Below are 26,730 nucleotides of genomic sequence, written 5' to 3'. Positions count from 1 at the left end.
TGGTTCATCAGAGCTATCTGAGAGGCAGTCTCCTGAGCCATAAGTAAAACTCACAACTCTCAGTTCTTAGTTCAGTGGACATTTGATAATTTGACTAAGGCTGGGGACTAGCCGTTCTGACCACAAAGGAAGAAGTACCCTCTTCTCACCAGAAAGCCAGGTGACTCCTCTTCAAGGCTAAGGATAAGTGTGCCTTTGCCATGGGAAGTCTGGCCTTTGCTCTGGCTTTCCCTGCTAAGCCTTCCTCTCATTTCCTTTGTGTTTGCTCCCTCATCTCCTCTGTCAGCACCTAGAGTTAGTTTGGACTCTAGGTGTAGGAAAGGAGCTAGGTAAGTAGGCACTGTTTCAGAGGACAGCTTTGCCTGTCTGTTGGAAGGGGCAGAGCTCTCAGTCACCTGGAGCAGACAGAGAGCTGAAGCATTTGCAAGTGTGCTCCTGCTTCCTGCAGGCAGGCTTATGTGATTCACCCTGTAAGGGTGAAAGGAGAAGTTGAAATCTGAGAATTAAGACTTGTTCTGATACCATCTGATTGAGGACCACACCAAGCAGTCTGCTTTCTCTTTCCTTCAGGCCAATAGCATCATGCATCCTTGGGTAGCTATCCTGGGCCTCCTACTCCTGCCAGGTAAGTGAATAGGTGGATTGTGCTTTGGAACCCCAAGGATGTAGGGGGTGTGTGGGCATGGTAGAGGGGGGCTTTGTCAAAGGTAATGGGATCAACTAGTGAGCAAAGAACCAAGCTGAAAACTTAAGCCAAAGGAATTGCTTAAATTCTAGGAATTAAAAAATCTATGGGTAGGTTTATAAGGCATGCTGCAGTACAGTACAGCTTATGCTGCCTTTTGTGTTTAAATTAAAAAAAAAATAGTAGGTAGATGGTTGTGTATGCATGAACTACTCAAGTATATGTAAGAAAGAGTAACCGTGGACGAGGGTGGGAGGAAGCAATGGGGATGAGTGGGAAGGAGATAAGTCCTTTATTGTACCATTTTGTGCTTTTTGATTTTTTTAACCATGTGTAACTGTTTCTTTTAAGAAGAAAATATTATAACTTCCCTGGTTTTCCAATGGTAAAACTTTGTGTTTCCAATGCAGGAAGCATGAGTTCTATCGCTGGTTGGGGAACTAAGATACCACATGCGGTGCCATGTGGCCAAAATTTTTGTTTTAATCAATAAACAAAAAATTTAATGTTTAATAGACAAAATTATTTAATTTATCTCATATTTTAACATTCTATGAGATAAGGGAAATTTTTAGGAATAGACATAATTCTAAATTAAAAAAAAAAACTCTCGAAGTAGGGATATGAGGGAAAGTACAGTTTTAAATTATATTCTGTAACAAATTTATATAATCAGCATAAATTACCTTTATAATTCAAAAATGATATTAAGCAAAAATAAATATAATCAGAATTTTGGTAATAAAAACTAGACTTATTTTATATAACAATGAGTGTTTTATTCCCAGAGCATTTCCCAGACTTACAGGCCAGTTCTAACTATGACTGGTTTTTGAATCTCAGATTTTTTTAAGGACCACTCAGACTTCATTTGGCAATACAGTTTTTTAAACCACTGCTGCAGGAGACAGTTTTCCTGCATGTTTGTTTTTAAGAGGTAAAGTTTAACATTTGATTGAATATTGTCCAATTTTTTGGTTTCACCTGGCCAACTGGACAGTGCTCCATTGCAGGACAGTCATCAACTCACAAGAAGGGATCCCTGCTTGAATTTTTTTAATCGATCCTAAATTCCAGGATGGGCTTCCCAGGTGGCTCAGTGGTAAAGAATCCACCTACCAATGCAGGAGACATGGGTTTGATCCCAGAGTCGGGAAGATCCCCTGGAGAAGGAAATGGCAACCCACTCCAGAATTCTTGCCTGTGAAATTCCATGAACAGAGGAGTCTGGCGGGCTACAGTCCATGGGGTGGCAAAGAGTCCAATACAACTAAGCAACTAAACAAAAACAACAAAGCCCATTATAAGTCTCAGTTCCTTCTGAGAGTATTATAAACCCTTTTTTCTAAAAACTGATTTCTAAAGACTTTACTAGGCTTCTGCCTTCTAGCCAATGATGCTGAAAGTAGGGTATTAGCTGTTTTTTCTTTAACTTAGAGAAGATTTGTGAGGTGAAATTTTTTTGTATCGTCATTTTAAAAATTGCAATAAAATTGAAAATCAAAATTTTAAATGCAACTCTGTTTTAAAATCAGATTTCAACGGAGACAGTGACTGAATCTAGGGGAGAGGAAAAGCCACCTGTGTGTATTAACATTTAGTAAGCAGATACTTGTCAAACACAGGATAAAATGCACACACATTGATGGATTACTGGAGTGTCATTTGTTTCAAACCTTTTGGAGAGGAATTTGAATCATATTCACCAAAAGACTGAACGTATTTCTGCCCTTGATCCTTGTCACGTGAGTGTATGTTCCTCGGTTCTTTGTCTCGTCACAACAAAGATTTGGAGCAATGGACATTAAAGCCCTCGGCGTGTCACAGCTCTCAGGTCTTGGACAAACCGTGCTACAGCTCTTAGGCAAATCAGTGTTACACCTCTATTTTATTTAGAAGATAGCAAGAGAGAGAGAGAGTGAGAGAGAGAGAGAAAGAAAAGAGCTCATGCATGCGGGAGAGAGTCCTTGAGAAAGTGCTTTGGCTCCTCCTTTTATATGTTTTTCCTCCACCTGGGCCTGCCCTATGCAAATTGGGCTTAGCCAGGAGTGCTGTTTGTTCTGCCTGAAGTCTTCACTCTGGTCCTCAGACCTTCCTTTGACCTTCCTTGTCTTTTAACCACTGCCATTTTGGACTCCTTTTCCCTATTCTACCTACCTAACATTCCCCCCTCAAGACATGGGAGGCCCAATTCTTTGGGAATAGGGGCGTCGAGGTCTTTCTGGCTACTTCCTGCTGAACTGGGACAGCGAGAGGTATTGCACCTCCCCCTCTTGAGGCTAGTCTCAAGCCTCAGAGTCCTTATAGCGGTGTCCAAGGGTGTGTGATATTTTCCATGGTTGGCTGTAGTTTTATATCTTTGTTGAACTGGCACTGCATGTTGTAGCTTGTTGACTTCAGCAGAGACAAAACAGGTTAGCCAATTGACAGTACATGGAATAATCATAAGCATCATGAATATAGCATAACAAGGACTAGTAGGGACATTAGTCAATTTTAAATTCACATGTCCAGGATGGCTCAAGTCCCTCCTTGTTCAGGGATCAGAAGATATATCTCCTGTCTGTTTTGGAGTACAGTCTCTGTCAAGCTGTGTTGGCTCTTTAGAGTTATCCTGAGAAATTTTATCCCCAGAAACCAGATTTTGGGGGTTTTCATTAGAATGACACTCATTTATAGTTCTGAATAGGTATCTGAGATCTCCCAGGGGCTCACAGGTGTATTGAGTGTCCTCTTCTGTTTTCTTCCATGGCTTGACTCGTGAGTAGTGAATTCAGGAGTCATGTCCTGGTACCTTACTGCTGTGGGGGTAGAGAGTATTACAGGGTAGGGGCCCTTTCATGTGGGCTGGAGTTGAGCCTTTGGGGACCCATCTTTCCAGACTTTAATTAGGACTTGAGTCCCTGGAGCATAGAGTGGTGACTCCTTAGAATCTTTTGGGTCCTGGTTCATACCCCACAAGCGTATATCCTGTTGGACTTGCCCACTGGCCATGGTATAAGACTGGAGGGTCTGAACCTCTGGATCTAGGAAGAGGTCATTGACATAAACAAAAGGTCTCCCATATAGCATCTCATAAGGACTAAGACCAACCTGTTCCTTAGGGGCAATGCAGGTGCGGAGGAGAGCTATTGGTAAAGCCTCCTTCCATCCCAGGGAGGTCTCCTGGGTTATCTTTTTTATCACTGATTTTAAGAATTGATTGGCTCTTTCTACTTTTCCTGAAGATTGAGGCCTCCAGGCACAATAAGTAATGCCCAATGCTTTCGAGACCCCTTGGGTAACCTTAGAAGTAAATGATGTCCCATTGTCACTTTGTAATGACCTGGACAGACCAAATCTTGGAATGATTTCATGGATCAGTTTTTTTACCACCTCCTCAGCCTTCTCAGTTCGGGTGGGAAAGCCTTCAATCCATCCTGTGAATGTATCTATCATAACTAATAGGTATTCATACCCTTGAGAAACTGGCTTCTGAGTGAAGTCCATCTGCCAGTCCTCTCCTGGGTAGTCCCCATGTCATTGGATGGGCTGGGCCAGCTGGGGTCTTCGAGCTCCTTGGGGGTTGTTTAATTGGCAAGTGGGACAAGAGGAGACCAGCTGTCTTATAGTTGTTTGGAAGCCTGTTTGTTCCTCTGAAGGACCTTTCTAGTAATCTGTGGAGGGCCTTTTCTCCTAAATGAGTAGTTGCATGTAAGGAGTTAACCAACTTCCATTGGAGGTTCCAGGCAGAAAAAGGAGTCCCTCCTTTTGGAACCACCCCATATGATCTTCTTGGAAGCCCTTGCTCTTAGCTTTAAGAGTCTCACCTTCAGTACATGAAGGAGTTTCTGGCAAATTAGTCTGTGGAACTAAGGTGGCAATCCCTATTAGGTCATGGTTCTGTAATGCTGCTCTCCTAGCTGCCTGATCAGCTGCTGGGTTCCCTCGTGCCACTTCCGTGTTCCCTTTTTGGTGTCCTTTACAGTGGGAGACTGAAACCTCAGTGGGCAGGTGGACTGCCTCCAAGAGTCGAAGAATCTGATCACCATATTTGATTGGGGACCCTCGGGTGGTCAAGTGGCCCCTTTCTTTCCAAACAGCCGCATGTGCATGTAGCACCAGAAAGGCAAACTTGGAGTCAGTGTAAATGGCTATTCTTTTTCCTTTTCCCAGCTCTAAAGCTTGAGTCGGGACTATGAGCTCAGCTAATTGGGCTGAAGTACCTGGTGGCAGAGGCTTAGCCTCTATGGTCTCAAAATTGGAGACTACTGCATACCTGCTCTTCTTTTTCCATCCAAGACAAAGCTGCTTCCATCAGTGTACCAGATTTCCTCAGGATTGGTCAGAGGATCTTCTGACAATCCCTCTCGGGGTTTTGTCCAGTGTTCCAAGGTTTCTAGATAAGAGTGAAAGGGGAGAGAGCCCTCGGGGGTAGGGAGGAGGGTGGCTGGGTTAAGAACCTCACAAGGGGATATAGTGAGGCCTGGATTTTCCATCAGCATTACTTGATATCTGAGGATTCTTTGATCAGACATCCATAAATGGCCTCTCCCATTTAGGAGTTGTTTTACTTGGTGGCTGATAAAAATAGTTTGCCCACAAAGGAGAGTTTTAAAGCATCTTCTATCATGATTGCAATAGCTGCAAGATTTCGAAGGCAGGGGGGCCAACCTCAGGTAGTTGGATCAAGCCTCTTGGATAAGTAAGCTGCAGGTTGGGGCTCAGATTCCAACCTTTGAGTTAACACCCCCAAGGATATTCCCTCTCTTTCATGGACATAAAGTTGGATGCTTTTTCTGGGTCTGGCAACCTCAAGGCAGGTGCCTGAGCTAAGGCCTGTTTTAGTGTAGCCTCTGCCTTCTTTTGAGGAGTTCCCCACATCAGTGGGATTGAATCATCTCGTCCCTTTAAGCTTTCATATAAGGGCTGGGCAATTAGACCATAATTGGGTATCCAGATTCTACAATAACCAGTTAGCCCCAGGAAAGCTCGCAATTGTTTTCGAGTTATGGGGGAGGGCAACTGGAGCATTCCTTGTACCCGATCAGAGGACAGCCTCCTGGACCCGTGTGTAATCTGAACTCCCAGGTAAGTGACCTTTGTCTCGACCATCTGTGCCTTAGCACGGGAGACTTTATATCCCCTTTCTGCCAAGAAGTTTAGAACCTGAATTGCATGTTGTTGGGCACTTTTCTCATCTGGAGAACAAATTAGTAGATCATCTACATATTGTAATATATTCCAATTAGGTCCCAGGTCCAGATCTAGGAGATCCTGGCTAAGGGCCTGTCCAAACTGGTGGGGGCTATCTCTGAACCCCTGAGGTAATACTTTCCAAGTCACCTGTTGGTGTTTTTCTCCTGGGGCCTCCCACTCAAAGGCAAAAAGATATTGGGATTCTTTAGCCAGTGGTATGCAAAAAAAATGCATCTTTGAGATCCAAGACTGTAAACCACTTGGCACTGGGTGGGATTTCTCCCAAGATTATATAGGGATTGGGTACTGTGGGATGGAGGGGGACTACAGCTTCATTTATGATCCGGAGATCTTGAACCAGTCACCAGGTTCCGTCTTTTTTCTTTACTGAGAGGACTGGGGTGTTACATGGCGAACTGGTGGGGACCAATAGCCCACAAGCAAGGAATTTATTTATTAAAGGCTGTAGTCCCTCCTGAGCCTCTCTTTTGAGAGGATATTGTTTCCAGTTAGGAAACCGAGTGGGATCTTGGAGGACAATGATGACCGGTTCAGCTTGGTGGGCTCGTCCAGGAATCCCCTGATCCCACACCTGGGGGTTAATCTTGTCTTCCCATAGTTTTTGGTCCCTCTCTATTGAAGGTGTAATGGGCTCTTCAGCAGTAACCAGGAGCTGTAGAGCTCTAGGGGCTGAAAAACTTCCCATCACAAGGGTGGTCCCCAGTTTAGTGAGTATATCTCTTCCCAATAAGGGAGTAGAACACTCAGGGACCACCAGAAACTGGTGGGAAAATATTTGTCCATCCCAGCAACAAAGAAGTGCTCGGGTGAATCTTTTAGTAGTTGCTTTTCCTGTAGCACCCAAAATGGTACAGGTTTGGGAAGAGAAGGCTCTGGAGTAGGAGATCAAGACAGAGTAGGTAGCCCCTGTGTCAACCAAGAAATTCTCGGACCTACCTGCCACATCCAGTTGCACCCTTGGCTCCAGCCCCATGATGGTTATCTGTGACAGGCTGGCTGGCTGGCTGGAGCGGGCTGCTTCAGTCCTCTTGAACCATCGTGAGGGTAGGCTTGTTGCTTGGTTTGAGGCTCTTGGGTCCCCAGGTCAGCGTGCTGCCCAATGTCCCAGTTGATGGCATTTGTGGCAAGCCATTCTAGGAGACTTGTCAAGGTTTGGACACTCTTTGGCCCAATGCCCCGCCTGTCTACAGATCAGGTATCTGTCTCGTGCCTTGTCCCTCAAGGACTCGGGGTTTGCCATAGGGCTTCTCTGGAGGGCGGCCAGCATCTGGGCATGGCTTGTCTCTTTCTTTCTCTCCTTCTCCTGGGCCTTGGCCTCCTTCTCCTGTTCTCTGTTATAAAAGGTATTGGTGGCCGTCTGGACCATCTCATCTAAAGAGGCAGCAGGGTCCTGCTGTTGTAGCTGCTGTAACTTAATTCTGATATCTGATGAACATTAGGACAGGAATTTGTCCTTTAAAATCACCCGTCCCTCGTAAGAGTCTAAGTTCAGGTTGGTAAACTTTTGGAATGCCTCTTTTAGCCTTTCCAGAAAGATAATGGGGTTCTCATTGGGCTCCTGAGTTATTGCTGAGACTGGGCACAGTCCCACAAGTAATAGGCTTCTTTATGTTTCCATGGGTGGACTTCCTTAGGGGTGAGTCTTTCTGAAGCTTTTCCTACCCAGAACTGTTGCAACCTGAGAGCCAGGCGTCCCCGGGTCAGGGTGCAGATCCCCAGGCAGGCTGAAGCGTGACAGCCTCCTAGAGATCGGATCCCCAGGCATGTCGAGGCATGACGGCCTCCCGAGAATTGGGTCCGTAGGCAGGTCGAGGGGTGACGACCTCCTGGGACCCCTGGGACTAGAGGATCCCCAAACAGGTTGAGGCATGACAACCTTTCGAAGACCAATCCCTAGGCAGGTCAAGGTGTGATGACCTCCTGGGATACCCCAGACTGGAGTTTGGGCGTCCCCAAGATCTCCAGTGTGACCAGTATTGGGTAGGATTAGGGGGTTGAATATTACAGAGTATTTCCCTCCTAAGGCCAGCTATTTTCTGGTTGTCTCTCCAGAAGATTGTAGAGGCAACCTTGTGGGTCTGGATGGGGCTCAGGAAAAGAGCATGAAACAGGAGGGAAGGGGGCAGAGCACAACCTTTGAAAGAATGACATAGCACAAGGGTATAATGTAAACCAATTAAAATCAGTTGGGTCCAAGATGACAAATCAAATTCAAGTAAACCTTACTCCTCAATCTATATATAAGCCAACAGACACACCCAGAGGTGGCAGGACAGCTCCAAGTCACAAGGGAGGACAGAGTTGTTCCCCAATGGCTGGGATGATTCTCTCACTTATTAGCATATGAATTCCATCCCTTCACAAAACCTAGCCAGGCCTAATTCCATGGCCCCAGCCCTTGCCCTCCGCAATGGTTCACACCCTGAAGAGTGGCTTCTCTCTGGATCCTAACAAATCCATCTCTTATCGCTTTTTTTCTCAATGAATTTTTGCAATGAGACATCAGAGCCTGAGTTTCATTAGTTTTGGCTGGGCTTGAGTCCCGGTAGAGAGCTGAAGGACAGGAGGAAAAAGCAGTGGGAAAAACGTGCCAAGGAATCCCCTTCATAGCCCACTGGAAGATTTACTAAATATCTGAACGGTGCTCACACTTTCATCGGTCTGATCCTTGGCACAGAGAAGAGGAAGGACAGAAGAACCCCCACCGGCTTGTGTAACAGCTACTGGGGCTCAGCAGATAGCGCCTTTGGGACATGCTGAGGAGTAGCTTCTCCAGAGTCCCTCAATTGTGTCTCCTGCTGCCCGCCTATTCGCGGGAGGTTTGAGGAAACAAGAAATGAGAGATTGTAAAAGTCCCTCCAGCCATAGGAGTGAGGACCTCTTACCTTAACCGGAGGTCTTCTGGAATCTGAGACTGGACCTTGTGAGCTTTCTGCTGAGTTCGTTTTTCACTGTCCTGGTTTCCAGCACGATGGGCCTTCTCCTGTGCTGGGTTTCTTCGCCTTCCGCTTCTAGCTCAGGAGCTTTGCTGAGTTGGGCTCCTGTTGTGCTTGGCCTCTTCCACGCAGAGGTTGTTTCAGCTAGGTTAAAACCGAGTCATGGCACCATAGATGTCACGCGAGTGTATGTTCCTCGGTTCTTTGTCTCATCACAGCAAAGATTTGGAGCAATGGACATTAAAGCCCTCATTGCATCACAGCTCTTGGGTCTTGGACAAACCGTGCTACAGCTCTTAGGCAAATCAGTGTTACAGCTCTATTTTATTTAGAAGATAGCAGGACAGTGAGAGAGAAAGAAAAGAGCGCACGCACATGGGAGAGAGAGTCCGTGAGAAAGCGCTTTGGCTCTTCTTTTTATATGTTTTTTCCTCTACCTGGGCCTGCCCTATGCAAATTGGGCTTAGCCAGGAGTGCTGTTTGTTTTGCCTGAAGTCTTCACTCTGGTCCTCGGACCTTCCTTTGACCTTCCTTGTCTTTTAGCCACCGCCATTTTGGACTCCTTTTCCCTATTCTACCTACCTAACATCCTGATACTTTCTCTCATAAATCTGTCCTATTAGGAAGTAATCCTGAATACAGAAAGACATTTATCTGATGTTTCATCCTCAAATATATCTGGTTAATAATAATACTGCTAAAGAATATGTTTACCAGAAAAATGCATATGTTAAATTTACAAACTCAAGATATAGTTAGATAATTTCACACAGCATAAACTATATAAAGAACAAAATGAAAATAAAATTAAAGCTAAAATTTTGAGACCTTATGCTCTGGTTTCTCTTTATTTACAGATGGTGTAACCTCTTACCATCAAGTGACTGGAGTGGCGGGTCAGAGTGTCACTCTACCCTGCTACTATAATGGAGAAGTCACAAGCATGTGTTGGGGCCGAGGGGCATGTCCTTGGTTTGATTGCGGAACTAACATCATCTGGACTGACGGATACAGAGTCACCTATTGGAGGCATGGACATTATCAGCTAAATGGAAATATTCGTGGAAGGGATGTGTCTTTGACCATAAATAATGCTGCCGTGTCTGACAGTGGCTTGTATTGTTGCCGAATTGAGGTGAGAGGGTGGTTCAATGACATAAAAACCACCCTAGAGTTGAGGATCAATCCAGGTGAGCTTATCTTCCTACTTCTTTGATCACTTCCTGTGGGTTCCCAGAGATAAGAGTTTTCTGTTTGATATTAACTTTCTTTTCCTTTAGTAGGGAAAGAAAAGTTTCTTATGATCTTGTTTTCAAATAACTCTTCAACAGAATATCTTGTATTTGTGTAGCTGCTGCTGTTGCTGCTGCTCTAAGTCGCTTCAGTCGTGTCCAACTGTGCGACCCCATGCACTGTAGCCCACCAGGTTCCTCTGTCCATGGGATTTTCCAGGCAAGAGTACTGGAGTGGGATGCCATTGCCTTCTCCATGTTTTTGTGTAGAGTGAAGTGTTAAGACTAACCTTGATTCAAGACAGTAGGCTAGAGGATCTTCCCAGTCAGCAAACTGTCTCCTGAAGCCTTGCTTCAGGAACACTAGTTGGTTCATGAAAAAGCATTCACTGTTCCACACTGAAATATAGTGAGTATTTTTATGGAGCTGAATTTCTTCTTCTTGAATATCTGACCTTTTCTCTGAGGTCATTTATTTGGAGAATTTTCAAATGTTCTTTCTTAACATTTTAAGACTCATAGAGAGTTTCACACATATAAAACAGGTAATATAAGGTCCTGTCAAATAGATGTATTATTTGGTTTTGACAATTGTCAACTCAATTTTGTTGCATATACGTTGAAAGAGTCTATGTAGTTTCATCCCCTCCCTCTACCCTTGGAATTTTTGAAGCACAATTCACACCATATCATGGCTCAGCTGGTAAAGAATCAGTCTGCAATGTGGGAGACCTGGCTTTGATCCCTGAGTTGGGAAGATCCCCTAGAGAAGGGAATGGCTACCCAGTCCAGTATTATGGCCAGGAGAATCCCATGAACTCTATAGTCCATGGAGTCACAAAGAGTTGCACACAACTGAGTGACTTTCACTTTCACTCACATATCACTAAATTGCTTGTTTAAAAATTAAAATTGCCCTATTGCAATATGAGAACATTTTCATCTCAATAACTGTTCACTTTTGGCTTTTAAGAATTTTGTGAAATCCAAAAGTCTGGGAAGTTTATGTGTTTTTATCTTGATGTAGACATTTTAATTTTTCTTACCACTTGGTGAAAGGAACAGGTTCTAAAGGATTTCCTGGTTTCTGGTGCTCTTTCATAGTAAGTATTCTCCAACTAAAGTTTCCAATGAAAACAGAACCCAAATCAGAGCCTATATAAATCTCTTTTTTAGTTTAAATGAACTTGATATTTTAATTTGATAATTTTTCCTAACTTCATCAAGGACACTTAGCTTATTTGATGAAAGCAAGTAAAATCAGGTCAATTGTGATGCAGAAAATAGCTGACTCCAGGAAAACATCTAGGAGGCAATTTAAGAAAGCCAAAAGATGCTGGTGCTATATACATGTGTGTGGAGGCAGGAGGCTGTGTGTGGGGAAAAGATTATTTTTGGAGTTGTGAAATTATATGATTGGTCTGGAGGAAGAAAGAAATTAATGGGGACATTTATAGTGCTTATAAATTCTTTAATAGATGAGTATTTGCAAAGTCACTGCTCTGTCCTGTGAAAAACGGGTTCATAACTGAGTCAAAGTGACTCTCTGCCTCCAACCTAATACTTTACTTGAGCTTTCTTAAACTTTTCAGAGAATGAGCTTACTTTCAACCTCTCTCAGGACTCTTTCTCAGCAGTTTTTCCTAGCCTTAGTGTCCTAGCTTCTTCCTTAGGAAGTATTTACTCCTGAGCAAGACACATTAGTGAAACAAGCTGATTAAATTTCCTCCTTGTTATACTCCTTTGATCAGATGTTTTTCTTGCTTCCTCTTTTCCTTAGGTTTCGTTTCAAACTGCATGGAGGGGATTGAGACAGCACTGTTCTTCAAAATCTCTAACTACACTATTAGACCCAGGTTGACAAACTGTAGCCATAGGACCAGATCAGATTATAAAATAAGCTCACCAACAGTTTTTTTTTTTTTTTAATGAATAAAGGTTTATTAGAACACAGCCTCATCCATTCATGTATATACTATCTATGACTGTTTTCAGGGCTTCCCAGGTGGCATATGGCATCTGTGTTATCCAGCGTATGTTAATGATGTGGGTTAATCCACATTTAGGATGCAGATATGTTGGGAGGGTACCCTTATAACTGACAGAAGTGAATGGTATTTATTTGGTCAATATTCTGGTTATTTGGAACTACTATTTGGGTTCTAGTCATGTACTGCTCAGAGGACAAGACAGCTTCAGGCTCTAGACACTTTCCCCTCCTTCACAGATGCTTATGAAGATATGTAAATCTGATATGTATGACTAGTCTTTACAAACTGCTTCAACACAAATCCCATGTGTCATTTTTGAATAGCAACACCTCCCACAATATCATCCTTTAAATGCCACTGTTGCCTTGTTGTGACCATGTCTTCACTCCCTCCTCAGTCACAGATTCTAGTTGACCCATGACAAGAACTTGGAGTTCATGGGAGATAAGTGCCGAGTTCTGCCTGGGGACAGTCTCCGTGGTTGTGTTGGTGCACAGGCCCAGCACGAGTCTCTTGTTTCCTGCTGCTTGATGAATACCTGCTTTCATGTTGATTTCTAGCTCCACCTACAACGACAACGACCACCACCACTGCTACTACAACAACAACTACCACCACTACTCCAACAACCACCACCACTACTCCAAGAACAACCACCACTACAAGAAGGACAACTACTACCACTACGCCAAGAAGAACCAATAGAAGAAAGAGAGCTGCCACCACTACTCAAAGAAGAAGCAATAGAAGAAAGACAACTCCCAGCACTACTCTAAGAAGAAGCAATAGAAGAAAGACAACTCCCATCACTACTCTAAGAAGAAGCAATAGAAGAAAGACAACTGCCACCACTACTCGAAGAAGAAGCAATAGAAGAAAGACAACTGCCACCACTACTCCAAGAACCACTACCACCACCAGCACTACTCCAAGAATAACCACCACTATAAGAAAGACAACCATTACCACTACTCCAAGAACGACTACCACTATTCCAACAACCAGCACTACTACCCCCAAAACAACAACAACCACGACTCCAACCACCACCATCACCACCTCCACTACTCCAAGAACAATCACCATTATGAGAAAGACAGCCATTAATACTACTCCAAGAACCACTACCACCACCAACACTACTCCAAGAACAGCCACCACTAGAAGAAAGGCAACTGTTACTACTACTCCAGGAACGACTACCACTATTCCAACAACCACCACGGCTACTCCCAAAACAATAACCACCATGACTCCAACAAGCACCACGACTCCAACAACCACCACCACCACCTCCACTACTCCAAGAACAACCACCACTATGAGAAAGACAACCATTACTACTACTCCAAGAACCACTACCACCACCAACACTACTCCAAGAACAACCACCACTACGCAAAAGACAACCATTACTACTACTCCAAGAACCACTACCACCACCAGCACTACTCCACCCACAACCACAACTACAAGAAAGACAACCATTACTACTACCCCAAGAACGACTACCACTACTTCAACAACTGCCACTAGTACCCTCAAAACAACAACCACCACGACTCCAACAACCACCACCACCACCACCTCCATTACTCCAAGAACAACCACCACTACAAGAAAGACAACCATCACTACTATTCCAAGAACGACTACCACCACTCCAACAACCACCACTACTACCCCGAAAACAACAACCACTACCACCACTTCCACTACTCCAAGAACAACCACCACTACAAGAAAGACAACCATTACTACTACCCTAAGAACAACTATCACTATTCCAACAACCGCCACTACTACCCCTAAAACAACAACCACCATGACTCAATCAACCCCCACCACCACTACTCCAAGAACAACCAAAACTACAAGAAAGACAACCATTACTACTACTTCAACAATGACTACCACTATTTCAAGAACCACTGCTACTACCCCCAAAACAACACCCACCACAACTCCAACAACCACCACCACCACTACTCCAACCACAATGGTCACCACTGCTCCAACCACCACCACCACTGCTGTGCCAATAACAATCAACACCACTACTCCAACCATGACAGTCACCACTGCTCCAGTGACAGTGAGGTCCTCTACTTCTGCTCTTCCAATGCCAGCACCCACAAAGGACCTCCAGCCAGGTAAGCAAAAGTATGTCTAAGTGCAGAAGTTTTTAAAGTAAGGACACACCATCCAGGGCACTGTGTTAAGGCATATGGACAATCTAGGGTAGGGATTCTTAACAGGTTTCCAAACTTGGCTTCACAGAATCTGTGAACCACTTGCACCCTCTTATATTCATCTTTTGTATCTTTAAGCATTTTCAGAGTGAGAGGAACCTACAATTTTTATTAGATTCTCAAAGGAATCATTAATAGCAAAAAAAAAAGCCAGACCACTGCTTGTGGACATCTAAGAAGGATGATGCATTCAGCCCTGTTTAACATAGAATTATGAGGAAAAAATAAGAGTGCCAGAACAGGGCCAAGTGAATGAGATTCTATCTTACAAGGAGCTTTGACTAGAGATCATCTAATCCATTTTGAAGCCTAATCCAACACTTGAGGATACGATTTCGGTGAAGTTAATGCTTACTCTGTTTCCTGTGTCAGGAAACATGCTAACTGCTTTATAAGTATTAAGCCCCTTAATTCTTATCACAACCCCAGGACTGATGCTAAAGCTGAATCCCCAATGCTTTGGCCACCTTGTGCAAACAACTGACTCATTGGAAAAGACCCTGCTGCTGGGAAAGATTGAAGGCAAAAGGAAAAGAGGGTGGCAGAGAATGAGATGGGTAGACAGTATTGCTGACTCAATGGACATAAGTTTGAGCAAACTCCAGGAGACAGAGATGGACAGGGAAGCATGGCATGCTGTGGTCATGGAGTTACAAAGAGTCAGACATGACTTAGCAACTGAACAACAAAAGAAGTATAAAAAGTAAAATAATTCTGTTTTTAAGCTCTCAGATCATTATCTAGATCAGATTTATTCATGATAATGAAATGCCTTCATAGCAGGGTAATACCTCAAGGACATCTATTAATATATTTCTAAGAAAGAGTCAAAGGATAATTTCTGATTTAGTTTTGTTTGTTCTTTCTGCTGGGGGTGTAAATTTTCCTCCACTAATTGAACACCACTTTTCCATTCTTGTCATTCCTATAGCTTCTTTGTCTTCTCCAACTCAGACAGCAGAAAGCCAGCCTACTACCCTGTATGAAACAAACATAACCAGCTCACCATGGCACTCTTGTTCAACAGGTAACTTCAGTTTCTTTCCTGAACACCTGGGAGCATTCAAATTTTAATAATATTAGCACATTGTTCAGAGCGCATATTCTGAAATAAGACAAGCGTGACTTGAATGCCAACAATGGCTATTCCACTCAGCTATGCAGTTTGAACAAATGTCTTATTACCCTCTTTGAATCTGTTTTTATTCTTTGGAAAATGAAGGAAATATTCTTTTTTTTTTTTTTTTTAATTGATCTGGGGACAAGGTTACAAAGTAAGTGATAGAGTGGCAACTATGACTGTTACTTAGAATGTCCAGAAATATGTACATTTGAGTGACACAGGCAGCTTGTATGATTTGGGACCATCCACATACATATCCACATTTTTCTAAATACAGTGAATCAGCCTTGTCTTTAAACTTATTTCTAGGCATACTTCCCTGGACAGAGCCTTAAAATAATTAAATCCAAACTAGTTCAGATGGAACTGGTCACCTGTTTATGCTTCCTCTAAGCCCCAGACACTACACAGAGCTAGGAGGCTCCCCTGCTGCCTTGTCGAGCTTTCATTTCACATGGACACTTTGAGTTGGGTTGAGGACATGGACACCAGAGCCAAAGAGGCAGGTCCCACTAGGATTGTGCTATTCCACTCCCAAAGACTCCAGTTCTCCCTAGTTTGGGAAAGCCCATATTCTTTTGAGATGTAAGATTAGTCTGTTTTTCTTATAATGGAGAAAGATGATATTGAATTGTCATCTTTCCCAACTAACTCTGTTACCCATGGTGATAAATTTGGAGAGTGCCATATGTGAACCCCTTTGTAATGCAGAACTGGCTTCTTTGTCCATGTGCCTGTGAAGAATCCAACAAGGTCAGATTTTGTAAGATTTTGTAAGACTTGTGTGTATGATTCATCATGCTCAGGAGTTGCTAATCTGTAGCAGACACCCACAGAGAAGGCAATGGCAACCCACTTCAGTACTCTTGCCTGGAAAATCCCACAGACAGAGGAGCCTGGTAGGCTGCAGTCCATGGGGTCGTTAAGAGTCGGACACGACTGAGCGACTTCACTTTCACTTTTCACTTTCATGCATTGGAGAAGGAAATGGCAACCCACTCCAGTGTTCTTGCCTGGAGAATCCCAGGGACGGGGGAGCCTGGTGGGCTGCCATCTATGGGGTCTCACAGAGTCGGACACGACTGAAGTGACTCAGCAGCAGCAGCAGACACCCAGCGTGGCCTACTTTGCCAATCATTCAAGGAAGCTCTTAACTGAAAATGGACATGCAGCAGGACTCAGAGAGGGAACAATTTAATTCAAATTAGCTAATAGTGACATTTGGTTTTGAAAGTGGAATCCTTGGTGTGAAATGTTTCTTGGCACAGAAACAAAGAGAAGGCAGATAAAAATACAAGTAAGAGCAGTTGGGGCAACTGCACCCCACACTTTTAGGCTAAGAGGAAGCACAAAGTAGAAAATGGGAAATTGTTCTCTAAAATATGTCACTAAAACCTGGTCAAGTAGACTTGGCAGCATGGAACAGACATTGCAGCAGCTGTGTCCCCACGACTTCTGTGACTGCTGCCGTCTTGGCAGCATCTCTGAGGCCCTTAAGCCAAATCCTCACAGTGCCCGAGTCACATTTCAGTGGGTTAAAGCCTCACAAAGCCAAGAATGTTAGTCCAGGAGGAATTTTGATTTTCATAGAGCCTGCACCTACCTTTTCAGATGCATGTGCCAGCAAATTGTTGTGCATTATCTCATTTAATTCTTTCAGGGCAGGTTTATTTCTTGCCATTGCCAGACTGAGGAGGACATTTAGTTCTACTTTGGAGACAAACAGCTTCCAATTCAACTGCCCCCCAATGGCAGTTTCAAGCTGCACGCCCATGGAGAAGTTGTTTCATTCCTCACTACATGTTTGTAAGGAATGAAGGACATGGTATTTGGAAGATCCATTTTATGATGTCCCTTCCCCTTTGCTCCTATTGTTATAATAGCAACATAATTGTGATACCTGATATTTGTTTAATATGGTGTTAAGCACCTTACATGCATCATCTAATGTGATAACTTTATGAGACGGGTGCTATCAAGAGCTCGTAGTTCAAGGTTACCCCAGCTAAAAATATAAATACATACATTTACATGCATATATATGTAATGTGTATGTAAAGGACATTGATCGAGGTCACATTGGTAAGTGACATGTCAGCACTGAAGTCAAGTTTCATCTGACTCAAGTCCTTTTTTTTTTAAAAATCACTCTGGCTTAAGGAAAAAAAAAAATCACTCATTCTATAGCTTAAGCATTTAAGGTTATAACATAAGTCATACTCAGAGACTAGATTGTAGACACTGTCTTTGTCTCTTGAAGAAGTAGTCTTGGAAAGTTTAAATTGTAGATACAGTTATGTAAACGGTTAAAATTTAGGGGGATATGGTTAGTTCATGTTCACTACCATTAGAAAATGATGGTTTTATAGCTCTGTCAGTAGTACGGGAATCTCTGAGACCTGCAGAATTTACATTGGATGGGAATATAGTGTGTGCGGTGGTTATGAGCTGAGGCTGTTGTCCTTTAGTAGAGTTGGAAACTTCAACCATTTCAGCACCTCATCTAAAATTTTGGATCAAGAAAATTGGTATAAGGATGTGAAGTACTTGTGTGTAATAGATATTCAGTAAAGAGAGAATCCTGTATTTGACCTATAGTTGCTTAGAAGGGCCAATAGTATATGTTCTGTGGGACAAAAGAGATATTTCAAAACACTATTAAAATTTGGGCATTCAAAACTTTAAGGCATAGTATCCTTTTATATTGGAAGTTTAGGTAGTATAAGGTATACTGGCCTTGGGAGTGATGTAACATATTTTCTAAAGCACATTTGGATCAGTGTCTGGGCACACTGGCATATAATGTAGGAGTTGGATGCCACCTGTTTGAGGTATCTTAGTGCATTTCACTCACATTTTGAATGTAAAACCAATGTAATGTTCATTTTGAACAGAGTGGTTCTGCTCTTTGGATGTGTAATGACCTCTGAGCACTCACTGGAAGTTTCTGAGCTGCCATGAAAATACTGATTATTTATCTGTAAGTGGTAATTTTTAACCTAGTTCTGACAATGGGCCACTCTGACTTGTCTAAAGTTGTCAGTAAATTTTCTGTGAGCATGCATTTTTTTTTTTCTCAAGGGAGAAGAAAAAAGTGTTCATTTTCAAAGGATCCGTGACAAAATGGTTAAGAAACATAACCTTACTACTTAAATTAATAAATTTTATTAACTTGGTATTATTCCTGGGATGCCTACAGCATTAGGCCATATGATTATTCAACTTTCCCTTCATTACCAGAAGGCAGTGTGAATATATTTGGTGTTTGCAGGAAAGTTCAATATCTTTTTGTAATTCTTATTAATTTTCTTTCTTGTTGAGCAGATGCAAATGGCACTGTGACCCAGTTTCCAGATCCCCATTGGCATTACAATCAAACTGTAAGCATATTCCTTCCTATTTTATTAGCCTGATTCACTTATATGTCTCTTCTGGAATCAAGTTACATTTAGAGATTATTATTGTCAGACTAGTCCACAGATTGATTCTTTCTAATTGAAAAAAAAAAAGGAAGAAAGAATTTGACTCTTAAATAGGGATAGTTTAATTAATTTTAAAAGTCTATATAAATACACTACCTTGTTAGAAATAGCTGAAAAGTTATATTTTACTTTAAACACACATAAACACCCAGAATTTCTCCTGACCAGAAAATAAGAACAAAAGAGTGAATTAATTCAGGCATAGTGACTTAACATTACATACCAAGAAAGACTTAGATCTTTGTTAGAGAAATAACATGACTTGAATTGATGTAGTGGAATGGGGGCCATCCCCACCAAAAATATTATGTCAATGAAAGTGTGGTTCCTTAAACATAGGCCCCCTGATATCCTTTTCCAATCTAATTTTCCTCCTATAGAGAAATTTTGAGGCCACTGCTTAGTCTTTCTATATATAATCCTCCCCATATGATGACATATTAAGGTCCTAAGGTCTTCAAACTCTTTGCTTCTGTAATTTGTTCTTGCACTTTTCCCACAATTGGCTTGGGAAAAAATCCAAGGAACTATAGTCTCATGATGTTCATCAAAGCCTTATCTTTGTGTGTAAATTAGAAGAATTTATCCGTGAGATTTTTCACTTTTGGCTCCCTTGGGTGAAACAACTTTCCTTTCACTATGTGCAAATAACTCATAGAAGAAAAAAACATGAACAGATTCAGGTATGAGAATAATCTTTATTTCAAGTGGTGAGAAATTGTAGCATGGACGTTATAAGAGAAATTCAAGTTCAAGCAAAGTGGGGTTAATGTGACGTCAAATGGCCTTATGCCGCATAACTTAGGGACAATGAGAACACTACCACATAGGAATGATATGAAAGATTTTAATCACTTTGATCATATGGGTACTGATTTATCTGATGGATATGGGCTGAATTTGTTGTGCTTGTTAAATAGCAGAACTGCCACCATGTAAATGTCATGTCAGTCAGACTTGTGATAGTTTAAAAAAAAAGAAACAAACACTCTGAGAAGATTGTTTTGACCTCAGTTACCTGCAGGACAGGTATATTCAGTAGCAATTAATCTCTTCTATATAATGTAAGCAGTATAGAAGCAAGTTCACAATAGGTGGTAGCACAATTGTGGGCTTTTTGTGTCTTGACCGTGAAGATATCAAGTGTCTCCCAAGTATCTTGAAACCAAGCAGCATATATTTCCACCCAGTAGGTCAACTTCTCGAGCTGCATCTTAAGGAGAGGATGAACATATACATGACGATGTATAAAACAAGATATACATTGCTGCTGTTTATAATCATGAAAATGTTATAAACAACCTAAATGTTCAATAATAAGAGATTAATAACTTATCAATTAAGCATGCCCATTTATTGCCACTAAAAATGTTGTCACAGCAGTGTACTTACTGCCATGAGAAGACAGTGTCAATTGTTAAATGAAAAAACTAACTTTTCAGGTAGCATTGGGACCTCCCTGACAGTCCAATGATTAAGACTTCATGCCTCCAATGAAGTAAGTAGAGGTTCGATGGCTGATTAGGGAACTAAGATCCCACATGCCATGTAGCATTGCCAAAAATGAAAAAAAAATTATTATATATAGGTTATAGATACAAGATAAAATGATGTATATACTGTAGTATACATTGGATACGGGAACTGTGTCTGTTAAGAAAACTACTAGAAAGATAAAATTCTAAAAGAGTATGTAAAGAAAAATGGTAATAGTAACTCTTTCTGGATGTTGAAATCATGGTTGATTTTTGTTTTCCTCTCTTTATCCTGAGCTGCACACTCTAAAATGAACTTTTAGTTTTTATGTAACATAATATTTTTTAAAAAGCAAGGAAAGATGGCTTCCTGTAACCCTGTGGTCCATCTAACTGCTTTCCCTCCCACAAGTAAGGTGATACAGCTTTTCCCTCCCAAGGCAGTGACTGTTTTCCGTTTAGGCAAGGACACCTCAGAGGCTGGGTCACCCTCCTGTGTATTCCTCATAGTATTTATCAGGAGGTACCTGAAGTACCTTTCCCAAGAACCCTATTTAATCTGCATTTGACAGAAAAAGAGGTTTGGAGAGGCTAAATAACTTGCTAGGGTCACAGAGCAACTAAATAAAAGTTAGTCTGGGATTCTGACTCCAGAGATTAAACTCTTATGCAAGAGGAGACTTGAGACTTAATCTTTTTCTCTGATTTTCACTTCCTTTCTGTTAAAATACCTACCTGGTAGGACATCTTTAGAATTAGAATTGAGCTACGTAAAGGAGGCAAGCATGATGACTGGGTATATTTTGGGTTTACTCTAGGAAGTGATGATCTGTCACACTAGGAATTTTTTTCCCAATTGCACAGCATTTTAATTGTTAAGCAGAGCCATGAATCTGAGCAGCTACTTTCATGCCCATTTATAGAGATATAGAATCTTGAATTCTAGTTCAAAAAAGTGTTTTAATTAATGGCCAGTTTCAGGAACTGAACACATTCAAATAGCACCACCAAGGCAACTCATATAGGAACCAAAATTGTTTTTGAGTAGTATCATAAGAGGATTATTTATGAAAAGAGATTATTTTTTATAAAATATATAAATTAATAAAGCACACTCATTTGAAGCATACAGTTTGAGTTTTAACAAGTCTGTACCCTTCTCTAAATATCACTGCAAGTAAGATGTAAACATTTCCACCACTCCCAAATATATTTTGAACTTTGTGTTGTCTTAGAATTTCATCATAAGGCTATAACTTTACATCATTTTGTCTTACTCTTCATGATCCAGAACTAGCCAGGGGCCAATAAACAATAATTTGTCTGGGTATGTTATTTTCTGAAATGTTTTCTGCCTGTAACTCTAACAAGATCGCTTTATTTTTCTGTTTTGTGTTTGATATGCTGATGTTTCTGTAGGTTGCGGTGCTGGCACAGGAAACATGGATGAGCACCAACAAGGAAGTCTACATTGGAATCTCGGTTACTATTTTGGCATTGTTGGTCATGTTTGTGGTATTCTTGGTTAGGAGAAGTAAGTCACCTCAGGACTGAAATATTCAGAAATATTCTTGAGCCCACAGGAGTATTCTTGAGCCACATGTTTTCAGTTTCATATAACTTTCTTGGTTTTTACCTTGTTCTTTTTTTTTTTAATTTATCTTAAATTTATTGTTCTACAAACATGATATTTAAATTCTGAGAATTTAAATATGGAGAAATAAGCACTGGTTGTGTAAAGTTGAGATTTGGAAGTCAAAAGCCACTGTAATATACAAGATTTGTTCCCTCCCATTTTGTTCTTTTTGCATTCCCTCAATAACAATATTTTATCCCTATCGGGAATAAAACTGTTGATGGTTTTATAACACCCACTTAATAGAAGAAGCACAAGAGACATTAGGTGGGTACATGATTTCAGAGCTAGGAGAAGAACATAGGGTTTCACATAACAGTCATCCATACCTTCTAGTCTCCTTCCACCAGTTGTGTGTGTAAAGCCTGTCTTCTACGGGAGAAGTGCAATATTCAGGGTTTCTTTTCAGTGAAATGTAATGGCATTAAAGTAAGCTAGGGCATGTAGGTCAATACACTAAACCTACAAATCACAAGATACACTATACCAAGGGGCTTACTTGGCTCCTAGAGATTCAAGAGAAGTTACCTGGAGTTATCAGGTTAGGGTCCAGATTGATTTTTTTTTCCTCCTTCTTTTTAAAAACATTCTTTCTTCTAAATTAATTTTTTTTAGACTCTGAGAGCTGTACTGATTTTGCTTATATTAAAGTAATAATCATAATAATATACGGGTGTGGAAAAAAATAAAAACTCTTTGGCTTGCATGTTTAATTTTCTCTTCATTTTTTCCTCCATTTAGGATATTTTTGCCTGGGTAGCAAGGCGGAGCTACTACGGTAAGTTTGAAATGGTTTGTGTTAATAATGCCTTTTGATGTTCTTACTCTAGTAAACGTAAGGAAAATTTCTCTGTCCTTCTCCTCTTTTCCTTCTGAGTTCTCCATTTTATACTCTGGATCCTGAAAAATCTACTATATAGAACACCTCCATTGCTGTTCAACCTTCCAGTGATGACTTTAGCATCTCTATGCTGCTGCTGCTGCTGCTAAGTCACTTCAATCGTGTCCAAATCTGTGCGACCCCATAGAAGGCAGCCCACCAGGCTCCTCTGTCCCTGGGATTCTCCAGGCAAGAACACTGGAGTGGGTTGCTATTTCCTTCTCCAAGCATCTCTATATTTCTCTGGAATTGTGTCATAACTACTATAAAAACAACACCTCAAACCTTATCTCTTAGAGCAAGAGAACTAAATTGCAAATATTGTTTCAGGGATCATTTGAATGGGTTGTTTAGTTTGTTATTTGATTTCATTCAGTGCTTTATTTATTGCATGCCTATGGAATCTCTATTATATTCTGAAAAGATGAGAACAGACAGAAAACATATAAATGAATAAGCAGGGCCTTATAGAACTTCCAGAGAAATACCATGGGGAATACTGGAGCAGGGCAGTAGGCTATGTGAGTGAGCCTCAAAGAAGCAGAAGGCAGCTCTGCAAAAATCTGCAGGAAGACACCTCCAGGCTGAAGACCCGCAAAGGCAGTGGGTAGGGACATACCTCCAGCTCCCCACAGTTCCCACCATCCCCTATTATTCCATACCCAGACTGCTCTGTTCATTTACATTAGTTGTCTGGCCTCACAGGCATTTCAATTTACAGTTTTTGTAAGTTTACCCCTTCACCCAGTAAAAACTTAAATCTTTGTATGCATCACTGCATTCATTTCCCCAAGCATCTGTAAAGGTAGGAAACCACTGCCTACTTCCAACAAAATAAACTTCTTCATCTGGTCCAGCTTGGGTTTTAAGCAAAGTCTTTCTTTGTTCTGAATTCGTCCCTCTTTAACTGCCATCCATTATTCTTAGTTCTCTTTCATTGGATGTTTGTACCCAGTCTTTCCTACATCTGAGTTAATCACATGAGCCAATCCACAAAATACGCCTTGAATAATCTCCAGCATATTGCAAGTGTTCCATAGATGCTGGATTTTATTATTGCAGACATGCCCTTCACAGCAATAAACCTGTGAGACAGGCAGTAGTATTATTCTCAGTTTACTAATTATAAAACAGGTTTAGAGATGTTAAGTGCCATCCATCGTCACACCACACAGCAGGTCTCTTAGAGTCCAAAAACCAGGCCTTTAGGAGTTTTTGACTGTCAGCTTCCAAGAGTGGGAAAAAAAATAAGTGCTCCCTACAGACAAAAAAGCATGAATGATAACATCCTTTTAGTTCATTTTTGTTCTTTCAATGTTTACTTCTTTAAAGTTTAAGTTTTCAATCACCTAATTAGAAAAGAAAATATTTATTGTAGAAGATGCTGTATAATATAGAAAAGCAAACAAAACAAAAATAAAAGATGTATTTCCTCATGACGTTATTTTTGGAGGCAGCTATATCACATTGACTCATTTTGAGCTACTGATACCTAACCTGTTTCCATGCATGTATAACTAATCTGTTTAAAGATCAGAGCAGAGTGATGATTCATTGCATTTCATATCACTTCTGGGCGGGCTTAGGTAATAAAAATAGTGCCTACAGACAACTTGTAAAAAAGCATTGATATCAAAACTCCACAAATGACCTTTGTGTACACCTGATGTGTGAGCATTCATGTTATAAAACTCATCTAACCCATGACTTTCTAATTTTGACTGTTAAGGCAGGGTGTGATTTTTGACTCTGTGATCTAGAACACTCTTAGGTGAAGCAATACTATTTTATTGCATCTGATATACTCTGATATTTTTTTATCAGTTCAGTTCAGTCACTCAGTCGTGTCCGACTCTTTGCGACCCCATGAATTGCAGCACACCAGGCCTCCCTGTCCATCACCAACTCCTGGAGTCCACCCAAACCCATGTCCATCAAGTCAATGATGCCATCCAACCATAACATCCTCTGTTGTCCTCTTCTCCTCCTGCCTTCAATCTTTCCCAGCATCAGGGTCTTTTCCAATGAGTCAGCTCTTAGCATGAGGTAGCCTAAAGTATTGGAGTTTCAACTTCAGCATCAGTCCTTCTAATGAACACCCAGGACTGATCTCCTTTAGGATCAGTCTGTTTGGATCTCCTTGCACTCCAAGGGACTCTCAAGAATCTTCTCCAACACCACAGTTCAAAAGCATCAGCTCTTCAGTGCTCAGCTTTCTTCACAGACCAACTCTCACATTCATTCATGACTACCGGAAAAACCATAGCCTTGACTAGATGGACCTTTGTTGGCAAAGTAATGTCTCTGCTTTTTAATATGCTGTCTAGGTTGGTCATAACTTTCCTTCCAAGAAGTAAGCATCTTTTAATTACATGGCTGCAATCACCTTCTGCAGTGATTTTGGAGCCCAAAAAAATTAAGTCTGTCACTGTTTCCACTGTTTCCCCATCTATTTCCCATGAAGTGATAGAACCAGATGCCATGATCTTAGTTTTTTGAATGTTGAGCTTTAAGCCAGCTTTTTCACTCTCCTCTTTCAAAATATAGGATACATACCACTAAATAACATTCGCTAAAATGTCACAGTCCTCAGCTAGAAAAACACCAGCCAAACCATTTCCTGGCCATCTTTGAGACTGTGCATACTGGTTTAATACTTCAATTTGATGTGTGATATTTGTCTTCTTAGATTATAAATTTTTGTGTTCTATTGCATGAGTGTCTTGAAAGAGACCAGTGTGAGTTTTTTGAAACTAGAACGTGTGACTTTCTACCTCCTTATTAAAAATAATTTCCTGTAACTTCATATTCACAATTCTGGAAGCTTCTATTCATTTCATAGGATGTTTGAATGGGGGGCTCTGAGAAATGCAAATACCCAGGCTTGAATGAACATAAACAAATATGCTGCTCATACTTGAGAAGTGATCTTCTTTTCTCTTACTCATGTTATTGTTTCCACAGTATGATTCCATTGAAAGATACTCGCATTGGAGCTTTGAAAAATGCAGCTCTGAAGCCTATCCAAGCAGAAGACAATGTCTACATTATTGATGACAATCACTAAGTCCTGGATCCAGATTCTAAAGTGTTATGCCCTTGACTGTAGCAGACAGTGACCAGATACTGTGTCAGAGTGCTTTCAATCAGCTGCAAAATTTTTCAGTCAGTTTCCCATGGCATTCCTATGAGTCAGGGCCACTGGGTAGAGTGATGCTAGCTCAACTGTGTAAAGTCAACCTCTGTCACAGAGTCCTAATTTTTTATACTAAATTGGCTCAAACTTTCTGATCATTGCAGCTGCTGCTGCTGCTGCTAAGTCGCTTCAGTCGTGTCCGACTCTGTGCAACCCCATAGCCCACAGCCCACCAGGCTCCCCCATCCCTGGGATTCACCAGGCAAGAACACCGGAGTGGGTTGCCATTTCCTTCTCCAATGCATGAAAGTGAAAAGTGAAAGTGAAGTCGCTCAGTTGTGTCTGACTCTTAGCGACCCCATGGACTGCAGACCACCAGGCTCCTTCATCCATGGGATTTTCCAGGCAAGAGTACTGGAGTGGGGTGCTATTGCCGGAACATTGCAGAGGTCTCTTTAAAACATGAAACATACTTCCTAGAATTGTACATTCTCTTTAGACCTCGTGAATCCTGTTTTCCATCAAGAATTCTCATTGGCAAGATAGAAAAAAACACCTATACCTCAGTTACCAAGGCTGTCAAGAATACTTGAAAACAACTTAGAATTAGGACATCTAGTCTGGGACTTAGAGGACTTAACATGGAAGCATTTCATGAATGTCCCCCCCCCTTTTTTTTTAAATAAAGTGACTCCAAATGTGA

General features: G+C 41.4%; 1 protein-coding gene across 6 annotated transcripts; it reads left to right on the top strand.

Annotated features, from left to right (window-relative positions):
* On the top strand, positions 1-26,730 carry LOC147369764 (uncharacterized). Of its 6 annotated transcripts, none has more exons than XM_086413709.1 (10): positions 1-160; positions 571-625; positions 2,311-2,430; positions 9,678-10,010; positions 12,604-14,196; positions 15,227-15,322; positions 18,743-18,798; positions 21,795-21,909; positions 22,753-22,789; positions 25,856-26,730. In XM_086413709.1, the coding sequence occupies exons 4-10, from the start codon at positions 9,764-9,766 to the stop codon at positions 25,956-25,958; spliced, it is 2,247 nt and encodes a 748-aa protein (XP_086269835.1). In that variant the 5' UTR covers positions 1-160; positions 571-625; positions 2,311-2,430; positions 9,678-9,763; the 3' UTR covers positions 25,959-26,730. The 6 variants fall into 6 exon arrangements, with proteins under 6 accessions (XP_086269835.1, XP_086269837.1, XP_086269836.1 ...); XM_086413711.1 differs by having other exon boundaries at positions 2,311-2,436; XM_086413710.1 differs by having other exon boundaries at positions 2,221-2,430.

This window comes from Bos grunniens, chromosome 7 (genome assembly GCF_055505025.1).
Source record: "Bos grunniens cultivar Pamir isolate PY7600 chromosome 7, Bosgru_T2T1.0, whole genome shotgun sequence".
NCBI classification, from domain to species: Eukaryota; Metazoa; Chordata; class Mammalia; order Artiodactyla; family Bovidae; genus Bos; species Bos grunniens.
The sequence above is the reverse complement of the archived record's forward strand: the minus strand, read 5'-3'. Positions and strand labels throughout refer to the sequence as shown.

What these genes read in the sequence shown, in the direction of transcription:
- LOC147369764 (XM_086413707.1), top strand. Translation starts at nt 583, where the DNA reads ATGCATCCTTGGGTAGCTATCCTGGGCCTCCTACTCCTGCCAG. An exon ending in GGGCCTCCTACTCCTGCCAG is followed by an intron (nt 626 to 9,677) that starts GTAAGTGAATAG and finishes CTTTATTTACAG; the next exon opens with ATGGTGTAACCTCTTACCAT. An exon ending in ATGGCACTCTTGTTCAACAG is followed by an intron (nt 15,323 to 18,742) that starts GTAACTTCAGTT and finishes CTTGTTGAGCAG; the next exon opens with ATGCAAATGGCACTGTGACC.